At 46.2% G+C, this 13,685-nt stretch overlaps 1 protein-coding gene across 2 annotated transcripts in view; it reads left to right on the top strand.

The window, feature by feature from the left end:
- Nucleotides 1–13,685, top strand: part of CUL5 (cullin 5) — a 74,797-nt gene that overhangs the window by 20,026 nt on the left and 41,086 nt on the right. For both annotated transcript variants that reach the window (XM_040340586.1, XM_040340585.1), the window contains exons 3-4: nucleotides 1,778–1,877; nucleotides 7,824–8,000. In XM_040340586.1, the coding sequence (XP_040196520.1) occupies nucleotides 1,778–1,877; nucleotides 7,824–8,000 (277 nt within the window). The remainder of the gene's footprint in view (nucleotides 1–1,777; nucleotides 1,878–7,823; nucleotides 8,001–13,685) is intronic.

Below are 13,685 nucleotides of genomic sequence, written 5' to 3'. Positions count from 1 at the left end.
AAAGGACAACACCCCCCCTTGTGTTTTCCTCTTACTGCTTTCTAAAAACTGAAGATACCAGGATTTGGATGGGTTGTTTGCTAGTGTCCTCATCTGAAGGGGTAAAGCATATAACCCATGGTCAAGATTTAAAGTGTATTAAGCATTTAAAGAAAAAAAACTGCATCGCAGACCAACACATTATGACAGACTTCTCCATCTTCACCTGGTCTTTCTTCCAGGTTCGTGGGCTTTGCCCGTTTGAATGGCCAAGCCTCGATGATGTCATTTTGAGGCTTGCTCGCAGGAGTCATAGCCGTGACACAGCTCTCTCAATGGATGGCATGCCGTCCATTGAGAGAGCAGTGCGCATGCACCAATGACGTCACTGGCTGCTGCACATGTAAGTATCTCCTAAACTGTGAACATCAAGGAGATATTTATTGTAACTACAGGTAAACCTTAGTGTAGGCTTACCTGTAGGTACAAAACAACAAAGGGAGTTTACTCTTTCTGTAAATGAGCCGGGATCCTTTACTGTACTCCCAAAAAATTATTATTGCATGCTATTTCATGTGTGTATTTAGCCATTTGCCTGGAGTTGACCTTTAATGTATATCCAGCAAAACATTGAAAGGACTAAACAGTGTCTTTAAAAGAGAAGTATGGGTTTGGACTTTTTTTTTAGATTAATACTTACCTGGTGGATGCAGCATGGGTCAGATGCTGCATCTGTCCCCCGCCACCTCTACACTGAGAACCGAACGATCTAATACTGCCGATCACTCGGTTCTGACAGGGCTTCAAGCAGAGAACTGCTGACTGTCAGTCACAACTCTCTGCTCTGCTCACTGGAGTGCTGGGCTGTGGAGTGGGCAGATTGGCCGACTCAGTCTCGACGGCTCGCTGAGAGGTTGAGCCGGGTGTCAGTCCAGGCACCTGGTGGATCCCAACTATATTGTCGCAATGACACGGTGCCTGGACTGACTTTTGTGACGTCAGCAGAAAGTGAACTTCAGACTGCTCTCTGCTGAAAACAGGTCACAGGAGTGTAAAACAAATTGCACTCCTGTGATCCATAGAAGTACAACCAAACAAGCTTTGGCTATACTTGTCCTTTTAGAGGGGTTGTAAAGGTTTGCATTTTTTTAAATAAAAATAACAAACATGTCATACTGCCTGCTCTGTGCAAGGGTTTTGCACCCCTCTTCTGAGGTCCCCCACTGCCATGCCTGGCCGCTCCTCTTCATCGGGTGCCCCCACGGAGAGCTGCTTTCCATGGGGGCATCCATGTGAGCATGCTCCCGAGTCCCGCTGCTACATCCAGCGTAAGCCATCAATCTATCCATAGAATGCATTATGATGAAAAACCATGAGATTTTACAACCCCTTTAAAGTGTCCTCTAACTTCCAGCAGTGCTCCTGAGCTGTCACCCTGTCACACAGGCTTCCACTGCAAACTACAAGTAGCTGTTTCAATGCTCTTTATGCAGTCATGGTCTACATTTATCACAATGGCTGCAAAGAAGATGCAGGATAGGAAAAAAAGTAATGTAATTTCAAAAAAGCAATTGTTTATAGAACAATGAGCATTAGTAAAATGTTATTCAGTCAAGGTTTATATACACTTTTAAACCCTCCATCATTACATAAGTAACAACTATGGTTGTGACATTATGATTTTGTTGTCATGCATTACATTGAAATGTATATTTCTTGTGGGGGATTCTTTTAACATATTTCTCCCCTTACTTTGTGGGGAGAAAAGGTGATAATATTTAATTTATTTTTATTTTAGGGATGTGCATGCAGTTTGCCTATGGGATGACAAAGGCCCAGCAAAAATCCACCAGGCTTTAAAAGAGGACATTCTAGAGTTTATAAAGCAAGCTCAAGCAGTGAGTAGTGTTTTTTTTCTGTTCTTGGCCTAATACTTTATTGTGCTGTTCAGTGGGTGTATCTCAATTTCTCTGGGAGACATTTGCACAAATGTCATATAACAAATGTAAATATAGTTGAGTGTCTGCCATTATTCCCTTGCGCTTAAAGTGGATGTGAACCCTTTCCTATACCCAGTGAAGTGTACAGCCTCAGATGATACACCGAGATGAAACAAATCTCCCTATTTTATTTGTATATCTGCTGTCTTCAGCTTTATATACTGTTTAGAAAGTGAACATCCTGTTTGATTTTTTTTTTCCTTTCTCTTTCACCAGTGGGTGTGGAGTCTTGGCATACACTGTCTGACAGCTGATTGGAGGAAAGGCACACACCCCCACTCCACATAGGCAGAGGAAGAAAGGAATGTGCAGAGCTGAATAGACTAGTTCTCTGCTAATCTTTTTATAGCACCCACCCTGACAAGAATTTCCAGCTGCTTTTATCTCCCATCTCAGAGAACTTGTCAGAAGTTATGCTGATAACAGAACAGAGCAGCATAAAGACACAGGACTTAGGGCTTTGGAGAGAGATAAGTGTAAACTACAGATATATGTGCCCAGGTCAAGTTTCATGAATCAGGTTTACATCCACTTTAACGTAGAACTATAGAACTATAGACAACACTTTTATTTTTATTTTGTAAAGAGGTAAGGGAGGGTTATAACTCGTGTCAGGTTTGTTTTTGCCATCTGTGTTCCATTGCAGAGATTTACCTTCACATCCAGTCCCATAGCCAAACAGGAAGTGAGAGGAAATCCCTGCAAATTAAAGGAATACCTAGGGGCTCCCAAGGTCACTACAATTGGTGTCTCCATTGAAAGATTTCCCCTCTATTACTGTTCTGGGAACAATGTGAAATTTGCGATTTTTCCTTCACTTTCAATGGCAATGGTAAAACAGGATCAATAGGGGTCAATTCACTAACATTTTCTGCATGCGATAACCTGGTCACATGACTCATTTGCATAAAAAAATTGATTATGCAGTATTTATCGCAACATGAAAAATGTGCTGGTAAATATCGCAGGTTCCCCGCTGACAGCTGAATGTAAATAAAACATGCCTGTAATGAAATATTTTGAAGGAAAAAAAAACAGCGTTGGGTCCCCTCCCAAAATCCATACAGACCCTTATCTGAGCATGCAGCCCGGCAAGTCAGGGAAGGGATGAGTTTGCGCTTTTCCCTCCTGCTCTCCTGGACAGCAATATGAGAGACGATTGGTTCTTCCCTCCACAAGAAACACAAGCAGAACAGTGAGAATTCCCTCCCTACAGCATTGTTTGGGTCAGCGGTCCAGGTGGTGGTCCAGGAAAGGACTGCTCCAAGGTCACAGTTTCCAGGTGGATAAACAAACAAAATATTTTGTTTTTAAAGAGAGAGGATTACAGGTACCTCCTTCTTTAGAGACACATCCTACAAGATCTTTGCATCATGGGCCAGAAAGGCAGGAGTTTCAGTGGCGCAAATCTATAGAGTAACTTTTTGGTTTGGTCAGGATACTTTCATCCAACACTGTGGAGTGGAGGTCCTCTTGAACCAAGACCGGCATTCAGTAAAAAAGTTCTGCAGGCATGTGTTGGTGCATTGCAATTCTTCAAGTACAATCCTAGACCCAGGCTGTACATAGACACTCTTTTCTGTACAAGTTAGCAGTTAGTCTGTAGCCCATTCTTTAGCTGTAAAGTGTCAGAGCCTGGGCCACCCTCTGAGTATCTGGAATTTGACTGTTAAATTACAAGGAGTGGGGCTCTGTTCCATGAGGGGTTTGTGCTAAATTTTAAAAAATGTAAATATTGAGAGAATGACTACAGTCTAGGATCAAAATGGGAATACAGTCATGTCTGGCAAACCCAGGTATCTACAGGCACCAAAGGTTATCAGCACTTGTTACTTGAAAAGAGAAGTTTTGGATTTTTTTTTTCCAAGAATCATACTTACCTATGTGGATGCAGCATTGGCCTGGCTCAAAGAACCGAGCGAGCTAAGACTGCTGATCGCTTGGATCTCAGAGCTCCATGAGTAGAGAGCTGGTGACTGTCAGTCACCACCTTTCTGCTCTGCTACCCCTGCTCTGAAGCTCACTCTAAGGCCCCTTTCACACGTGCAGACCGTTCAGGTCTGCCTATCAGTTTTTTAGGCGGACCTGAACGGGCGCTCCGTGCTCCTCTATGGAGTGACGGATGTCAGCGGTGACATGTCCGCTGACATCCGACCCGCTCCGATCCGCCAAAATATGATGGGTGGAAACCCTATTTTTAGGGATGCACCGATTATAGGCGGCCGATACATATCGGCCGAAAATAGCATTTTTGGGTCCCTGCCGAAACACAGTAAAAATTGCCGATAATAAAGTTTTGGGTTGTACCATTTCGTTTACAAGAGGGGGGGTTCTTATGTACACGCAGACCGCCAGACACACACTCTGGCCGCCAGACCTGTACATAGCGCGAGCAGCGGCAGTGGCACTGTACAAATTGTGTGCCGACTGCCGATCGCGCTCCACCGGAGTCTTCCTAGCTCCTATTTCCTGATTTTTGGACTCCCCCCTACTCTTTGGACTCTCTTGGTATAGTCCAGCAGCGTGAGCCGCGTGACGTCACGGCCGGAGGCGAGGGAGGACTCAGAGCGCGCAGGGAGCTGTGTCGGAGCCTGTGAGCCTGTAATCACACTGCATGCCTAGGAGGAACCTAGCAGTGTACTAAAAGTAAGCAGCACAAAACCTTTAACCGTTAACTAACTGAGGAACTGAGGTGCCATTTTTTTCACAGTAACACAGTGAGGCTGCAATTGATATTTTTTTTGGTAGTCAGATAAGGCAAGCATGGCTCAATAACATACAAACGTTTAACGTTTGTGTGTTATTGAGCCATGCTTGCCTTATCTGACTACCAAAAAAAACATTAATTGCAGCCTCACTGTGCCATCACACGTCACCACTGTGCCATCACACGTCACCACTGTGCCCATCAAACGCAGCCACTGTGCCATCACACGCAGCCACTATGCCACTGCCAACACACGTCACCACTGTGCCCATCAAACGCAGCCACTGTGCCATCACATGCAGCCACTATGCCACTGCCAACACACGTCACCACTGTGCCCATCAAACGCAGCCACTGTGCCATCAAACGCAGCCACTGTGCCATCACACGCAGCCACTATGCCACTGCCAACACACGTCGCCACTGTGCCCATCAAACGCAGCCACTGTAACCATCAATTATTATTGCCACATCGATTGCCACCAAAAAATTGAAATAGGGGGAAAACAAAGAAAATTCATTTTCGGTTTCGGTTTCGGACTGAATTTTTTATTTATTTCGGTTTCGTTTCGGTTCTGAAATTTCCATTTCGGTGCATCCCTACCTATTTTCCATCCGTCTGGCGGATCGGATGAAAACGGACTCTACGGTCAGTCTTCATCCAATCCGCCATAGAGGAGAGCGGCGGTCTGACAGGTCGGTCCCTGCAAAGTGTGCAGAGACAGACCTGTCATCTGCCTGCTTAGTGGGGCTCAACGGAGCGATCCCTGCTGAGCAGAATGCAGCCTGTACACGGACACGGGCAGACCGTTGAGGTTCGCCTGTCAGTTTTTTAGGCAGACCTGAACGGATGCTCTTTGGCATCACAGGAACGGGTCACAGGAGTGCAGAACAAACTGCACTCTTAAGATCCACAGGAAAAGTACATTCAAGTGAGCTTTGGCTCTACTTGTCCTTTAAATTAAAGTTGAACTAAAAAAATATTTCTAGCATTTTGAAGTTCCTCTGTCCAAAAACATATTTCCCTTACTCCTGACTTTGTGTACACTGCCTGTGACCTAAGCACAGGGAAGGGCATACTTTGGGACCACTCTTAGGATCAGTAAGAGGCAGAGTATAAAGCTGGATGTCACCATAATGTAATGCTGTTTTGCAGAAGTTTACAGTACATCATCAGTAGCTGGCCAATGGCCACGGAATGAAGGTGCCATAAGAAAAAGCTTTGACAATGGAAGTTAGACTGCACAGAATCCAGGACTATTTCCCCGATATGCAAGGAGCTATTAGGAATGCTGCTATATATTGCTTGCTTCTCAGATAATATAATAAACCTGCGTGGATAGAAATATGGAAGCTGCCAGTGCTGACTTTAAAAGTAAAAAGTCTTTGTTCCCAGCTTCACTACCCAGTCACTGACAGGAAAAAAACATGCAGCCAGTGATGTCTGAAGTTCTGCATGCTTGTTCAATGTCAGTGGCTCTCTAGGTTAGTGAGGGTCAGGACTAAAACTTTGGATCCCTTATTTTAGGAACAAGCCAGCAATGACTGTTTTAATATTTTGATTTCTGACTTAAAGGGTTACTAATGGAAACTTTTAGCTAAATAGCTTCCTTTACCTTACTGCAGTCCTGGTTTCATGTCCTCATTGTTTGTTTTTGCTCTGATGTTGCTGTAATTCTTCTCTGTTCTGGACACTTCCTGATGACCACAGTACTGGGAGATTCTAGTTTTATTTTCCAAACCATCACTGCTCTATTGGTCTGTCTAGCACAGAGGCAGGATAACATGCAAAAACGAAACTAAAAAACTAAAGGTACATTATATGATTGATTTTTGTCAATTTTTAATTGTTTTTAAAAGGAATCAGTTAACTATTATGTCTCCTTACCCTGTAAACGGTCATTTCAGCAGCTGAAGAACGGGGAGAGCCGTATGTAAACACGGCTTCCCCGTGCTTCACTGTGGCGGCTGCATCGATCGTGTCATCCCTTTTATAGGGAGATTCGATCGATGACGTCAGTCCTACAGCCACACCCCCCTACAGTTGTAAACACACACTAGGTGAACCCTAACTCCTACAGCGCCCCCTGTGGTTAACTCCCAAACTGCAACTGTCATTTTCACAATAAACAATGCAATTTAAATGCATTTTTTGCTGTGAAAATGACAATGGTCCCAAAAATGTGTCAAAATTGTCCGAAGTGTCCGCCATAATGTCGCAGTCACATAAAAAATCGCCGCCAATAGTAGTAAAAAAAAAAAAAAAACTATCCCCTATTTTGTAAATGCTATAAATTTGGCGCAAACCAATCGATAAACACTTATTGCGATTTTTTTTTTTACCAAAAATAGGTAGTAGAATACGTATCGGCCTAAACTGAGGAAAACAATTTTTTTTTATATATGTTTTTGGGGGATATTTATTATAGCAAAAAGTTAAAAATATTGAATTTTTTTCAAAATTGTCGCTCTATTTTTGTTTATAGCGCAAAAAATAAAAACCGCAGAGTTGATCAAATACCACAAAAAAAAGCTCTATTTGTGGGGAAAAAAGGACGCCAATTTTGTTTGGGAGCCACGTCGCACGACCGCGCAATTGTCTGTTAAATCGACGCAGTGCCGAATCGCAAAACCTGGTCTGGGCATTTAGCAACAAAATGGTCCGGGGCTTAAGTGGTTAATAGCTGTTTGTGTCTCACTCAATGCACAATGGTCAATAACAAACCCACGTAAGCACTATGATTGAAAACTATGGTGATAGTGTCATCTCTTTTGGGTAGAGTAATAGTAGCTATACATGCCTTGAATTTCAAATGATTTCTAATGAACTGGGCAAAATTCGAGACGTGGGTGGCCCTTTCGGCACCACCTGGCTTGACAGACTTCATTTGGAAGATTGAAGAAGCCAAGTGGAACATTCTCTGCCAAACAGTGACTACAGCTTGTTACCAATTTAACCATTTATTCCTATAAAGATGCTAGTAAAGGGAACAAAGCACAAAATGCTGCATCAGAATATCCCTAGTGGATTCTGCATAGGAATATGTAAAGAACTCACTGGCTAATGACACTGGTTTAATACTTCCCTTAAGTGTTTGGATGAATATTCATCTTTTTTCTTTTCTTTTCTTTTTTAGAGAGTACTCAGTCATCAGGATGACACTGCTTTACTGAAGGCGTATATTGTAGAATGGCGCAAGTTCTTTACACAGTGCGACATCTTACCCAAACCCTTCTGTCAGTTAGAAATCACATTAATGGGAAAACAAGGAAGTAACAAGAAATCAAATGTGGAAGACAGTATTGTTAGAAAGGTAAGCCTTGATCAGTGGAAACATTGAGCTATTTTTTTGTCATTGTATGTGCATCAGAGCATTCTTTTCATGAATCAGTTTGCCAATGTTTAAATGGAGGCTTCCATTCAAATGTTGATGATAGACAGTGTGAGGGATTAGCTCGTGGGGATCACCTTTTCTGAAATCACAGTCTGTAAGCAGGCACTTTCTTTTAAGTCTGGCGGATGCCAGATTTTATTTATAAACGGTTTGCAGATTAAAATAAACAAAACAGTAAATTAAATCCTTGCCGTCCGGCGCTAAACTAAGCAAACAGGATCTCCTCTCTATACAGTGTGGGGCTAGTCCCTGACACCCACAAAACATGCAGTAAAGCAAACCTTTTCAGTCCAGCACTCAGCGCTCCCCTCACTCAGGTCCCTTCCTGAGTTTCAAGCCAGAGCCCTGTTGTGCACTCTTCCTGAACATTTAAAGTCCAGCTGATTGTGGACTCCAGTGGACCCAAACATCCGGACCGGAACCCTAGCCAGGCCCAGAGGCTGTAAAACCCGGAATGGATTCCGGTTCAGTCTCTCATGATAGAACGTATGCGAGGTGAAATGTACCTATGATCATGTATCGCACCTCGCATAGCGTCACATATCCTTCCCCTCTGCTCAAGCCCCTGCGGCTGAGCACTTGACCCAACCATACAGTGCACACGGGAGAGGGCATCTGCATTATTTTGGAGCTTCCCTGGCCTGTGCTCCACCGTAAATTTAAAAGGCTGTAGAGCCAGGAACCACCTTGTCACACGAGCATTTTTCTCCCTGTTATCACACATCCACTTCAGGGGAGCATGGTCTGTGACCAGCTTAAATGACCTCCCCAGTAGGTAATACCTCAGGGAGTCTAAGGCCCACTTAATGGCGAGACACTCCTTTTCTACGATGGCATAATTTTTCTCGTGCTTGTTCAGCTTCCTGCTCAGGTATACCACTGGGTGCTCCTCACCATCCCTGATCTGTGACAGTACGGCCCCTAGTCCCACCTCAGAGGCGTCCGTCTGTATAACAAACTCCTGGCTAAAATCCGGGGTTACTAGTACGGGTACCATACAAAGAGCCTGTTTTAACTTCTGAAATGCCCCCTCGGCTTCGGGGTTCCATTTGACCATGACCGACCCCTTACCCTTCGTTAGATCGGTCAAGGGGGCGGCAATGGTGGCAAAATTGGGTATGAAACGCCTGTAATACCCCGTAATGCCCAGGAAGGCCCTCACTTGTTTTTTATTGACTGGTTGGGGCCATTTTTGAATTGCCTCAATCTTATTGGTCTGCGGCTTGACCATCCCCCGGCCAATAACGTACCCAAGGTATTTGGCCTCCTCCAGGCCTATGGCACATTTCTTTGGATTGGCCGTGAGACGTGCTTCCCTAAGGGAATCTACGACCGCTTGTACACGGAGCAGGTGCGATTCCCAATCTGGGCTGTGGATGACCACATCGTCCAAGTACGCCGCTGCATACGAGCGATGTGGTCTCAAAATTTTGTCCATCATTCGCTGGAATGATGCAGGGACTCCGTGCAGACCAAACGGCATCCGCTTATACTGAAACGAGCCCTCAGGAGTGGAAAAGGCAGTCTTCTCCTTGGCCGATTCAGTAAGCGGTATCTGCCAATAACCTTTCGTTAGGTCTAGGGTCGTTATGTAGCGAGCCTGTCCCAACCTGTCCACAAGTTCGTCGACCCGGGGCATCGGGTAGGCGTCAAATTTGGACACACTGTTAGGTTTTGTAATGATTTTAGAAAACTTAATACTGCCATCAGGTTTTGGGACCAGCACTATGGGACTTGACCACTCACTGTGAGACTCCTCGATCACATCCAACTCTAACATATTTTTTATTTCTTCCGCAACTGCCTCTCGCCGGGCCTCTGGAATTCTATATGGTTTTACATTTACCCGAACCCCTGGTTCCGTCACTATGTCATGTTGGATCGTGTTGGTCAGTCCGGGTAAGGGGGAGAAAAAGTCTCTATTTTTCTGCACGAATGCCCTAACGTCACTTTGCTGTGCTACGGACAGAGAATCTGTGATGGGAACGTCAGGTATCACGGGTATCCGGTCTGTTGGAGGCGGGGACGTGGCCAGTAAAGTCTCTCGGTCCTTCCAGGGCTTTAAGAGATTTACATGGTAAATTTGGTGTGGTTTCCTTTTCCCTGGTTGGTAGACTTTGTAGTTTACCTCCCCCACCCTTTGGACAACCTCAAAGGGACCCTGCCACTTGGCTAAAAACGTACTTTCTACCGTGGGAAGCAGTACCAACACTCTGTCCCCCGGGTTGAAAGTACGGACCTTGGCACCCCGGTTATAGACCCTCCTTTGGGCCTCCTGGGCTCGCTCCATATGTTCCCGTACTAGGGGCAGAATGGTTGCGATTCGGTCCTGCATCAAGGAGACATGCTCTATGATGCTCCTATATGGGCTGACCTCTCCTTCCCACGTTTCTTTAGCAATATCTAGCAGGCCCCTGGGATGCCTACCATACAAAAGCTCAAAGGGGGAATAGCCTGTGGAGGCCTGTGGAACCTCTCGTATGGCAAACATGAGATATGGTAGCAAAAAATCCCAGTCTCTCCCATCCTTGTCGACCACCTTTTTCAACATACTCTTCAATGTTTTATTAAACCTTTCGACCAGACCATCTGTCTGGGGGTGGTAGACAGAAGTACGGAGATGGGAGATTTTGTACAATCTACACAATTCCTTGGTAAACCTTGACATAAAAGGGGTGCCTTGATCGGTCAAGATCTCTTTTGGGATCCCCACTCGACTAAACACCTGGACTAATTCCTTGGCAATAACCTTGGCGGAGGTGTTACGCAAGGGTATGGCCTCAGGATAGCGAGTCGCATAGTCCAGGATCACCAGAATATGCTGGTGACCCCGGGCAGATTTCACGACCGGCCCCACCAGGTCCATGCCAATCCTTTCAAAGGGGACCTCAATTATTGGTAGAGGAACAAGGGGGCTGCGAAAATGGGGCGATGGTGCTGACATTTGGCACTCGGGGCACGATTCGCAGTACTCCTTGACCTCTGCATGCAAACCGGGCCAGAAGAATCTTTGGGTGATTCTCTCCCTGGTTTTTTCGACCCCGAGATGTCCCCCCATAACATGACCATGGGCCAGGTCTAGCACCACCCTGCGAAAGGGTTTGGGAACCAGTAGCTGTTCTACCTCTTCCTCTCCATGTTTTATCACTCGATATAACAAATTGTTTTTTTTTTTTTTTAAATTTTTTATTTATACTTAGCAGGAAACTGGTCCACATGAACCACAACACATACATTACAGTAATTGCATCTTCAATATAAAGGACGAGGGTTACATATATACGTACATAGGAGGACGGTATATCGGGGGCATTATCTGGTATCAAAAGAGATGTAGGCCACGCCGTATAGATTCCAAACCCCCGTATCATCCCTGCGGCCTCTGGAGTATGTGCCTCACTCGCCCTCTTTCAAGGGGTCAAGTCAGGTAAGGAGTCGACCGTATGTAAGGAACAGTGGGCTCAGTTCCCCCTTTTTCCGTTTTCTAAGCGTTAGTCAGTAGAGAAAGGAGCGTTAAATAGAGAGTAAGTGTCGCCATATTGGCGACTAAAGAGGAATTAAGAGTGGTTGTGTGGGAGGGGGGTAGTGGGATAGAGGAGAAGTAGGATAAGGGTGGGGTGGGGGGGGTAGGGGGGTAAAAAAAAAAAAAAAAAAAGGGGGGAGGGGAGAGTCGCGAGTACGGAGTTCACCCGTTCCGGGGATCACCGGGTCTCAGTGGTCCCATCCAGGAGTTCCGCCTGTCCGTTAGTCTCCCGGTCAAGTGAGCAGCGTTCACTTTCCGTCACTAGCTCAGACTCCACTCTAAGGGCTTGTCCTTCCTCCGAGTATCTAAAAGCGTTCCACAGCCTCCACGTCTGGGTGTATCGTTCGGTCCTGTCTTGTTTCGTCAGTGTCAGATCCTCCATTGTATTAATGTCGTCCACTTTCCGCAGCCACATGGCCACTGTCGGTGGGTTTGGAGACCGCCAGCATAGCGGTATACATGCTTTTGCCGCGTCTAGGAGGTGCCTGACAACTGATTTCTTGTATATTCGCGTTGGAGTTTCGTTTACGTGGAGGAGAAAGTATGCTGGGTCAATTGGGACTGTACGGTCCGAAAACATTTGCGTTATCCGCCGAATTTCCCCCCAGTACGTCTGCAGTCGTGGACAAGACCAGAAGACATGGAGCATTGTGCCCTCACCTGTCTGACATCTCCAGCAGAGGTCTGGTAATGATGGGAACAGTCTATGTAGCAGGTCCGGTGTTCGGTACCATCTCGTCAGTATCTTAAAATTTGTTTCCTGTATCTTTGCACAGATCGATGATTTGTGTGTAAATCTAAGTATGTGACTGACCTGAGTGGGCGTAAATTGGCAGTCTAGATCCCTCTCCCATTTACCTAGGCTCGGAATCCGGTGTTCTGCCGGCGGTGTGATCAAAATTTCGTGCATTAGTGACAGGGCATGTGGGAGCGGTTCCGATTCACCGCACACCTCCTCCAAGGCCGTAAGGGTGCGTCCAGGCCCATGGGGCGGGGCCAGCGTGCGCAGAAAATGGCTCAGCTGTCCCGCTCTCAGAAAATCCAGCCGGTAAGGGCCCGACGGATCCATGAGTTCTGCCGTCGTTCTCCATCGGCCAGCGTCGCTAAAGTGTGAGGCCTGGTAAAGACCCGAGTCTCGGAGAGCGCGAAATTTGCCATCTGTAAGGCCCGGCGTGAAAGATGGGTTACCCAAGATCGGGCGTAGGGGCGAGGTAGCCGATGCTAGGTGATACCGCGTAAATAGTCTCGCACAGACCGTAACGGTGTTGCTAATCAACGGGTGGTTGTCTACGTCTCTTGATTTTATAGTTTGGCACCAAGGGGCTGACCTTAACAGTACGCCACACTGCGCCTGTTCCAAATGTGGCCACAGCTTGGTCTGTGTGTGTCGGCACCAGTCCACTAGTCGGTTCAGCTGCGCCGCGTAGTAGTACATCCGCACGCTAGGCGCCGCGAGGCCACCGTTATTTTTGGGTAGGTAGAGTATCGATCTGCTGAGCCTAGGATGTTTGCCCGCCCACATAAATGTCCCGAACATCGATTGGACTTTCTCAAAGTAAGCCGCCGGTATGCGTATGGGGAGCGCCTGTAGTAGGTATGTGAATTTCGGTAGCACTGTCATTTTGAGAATACTGCATCTCCCGAACCACGAGTGCAGTCCCGCAGACCACTGATCTAGCTGCTTCTGAACCGTTTGAAGCAACGGGGGGAAGTTGAGTTTAAATATATCCGAAACTTTCGGTGGAATACGGGTCCCGAGATATGTCAGGGCCGTATCCGTCCATTTTAAATGGAAATTTTGTTTAAGGTTCTGCAGTCGTGTCCGGGGGATCCTCACTCCCATCGCTTCGGACTTGGACATGTTTATTTTCAGGTGTGATATCTCGCCGTACGTGTCGAATTCTCTCATGAGGGCCGGTAGTGAAGTCGCTGGGTTTGTCAGGGTGAACATCATATCGTCCGCATAGGCCGATACTTTATGTTGGCGGCCCCCTATGGCTATCCCCGTAATGTCTGGGTTCAATCTGATCCGTCTCAAAAACGGCTCAAGCGTCAAGGCAAGGGCGAGAGCGGGCATCCCT

This window comes from Rana temporaria, chromosome 2, assembly GCF_905171775.1.
Source record: "Rana temporaria chromosome 2, aRanTem1.1, whole genome shotgun sequence".
Taxonomy (NCBI): domain Eukaryota; kingdom Metazoa; phylum Chordata; class Amphibia; order Anura; family Ranidae; genus Rana; species Rana temporaria.
This window is presented reverse-complemented; position numbering and strand designations above follow the sequence as displayed.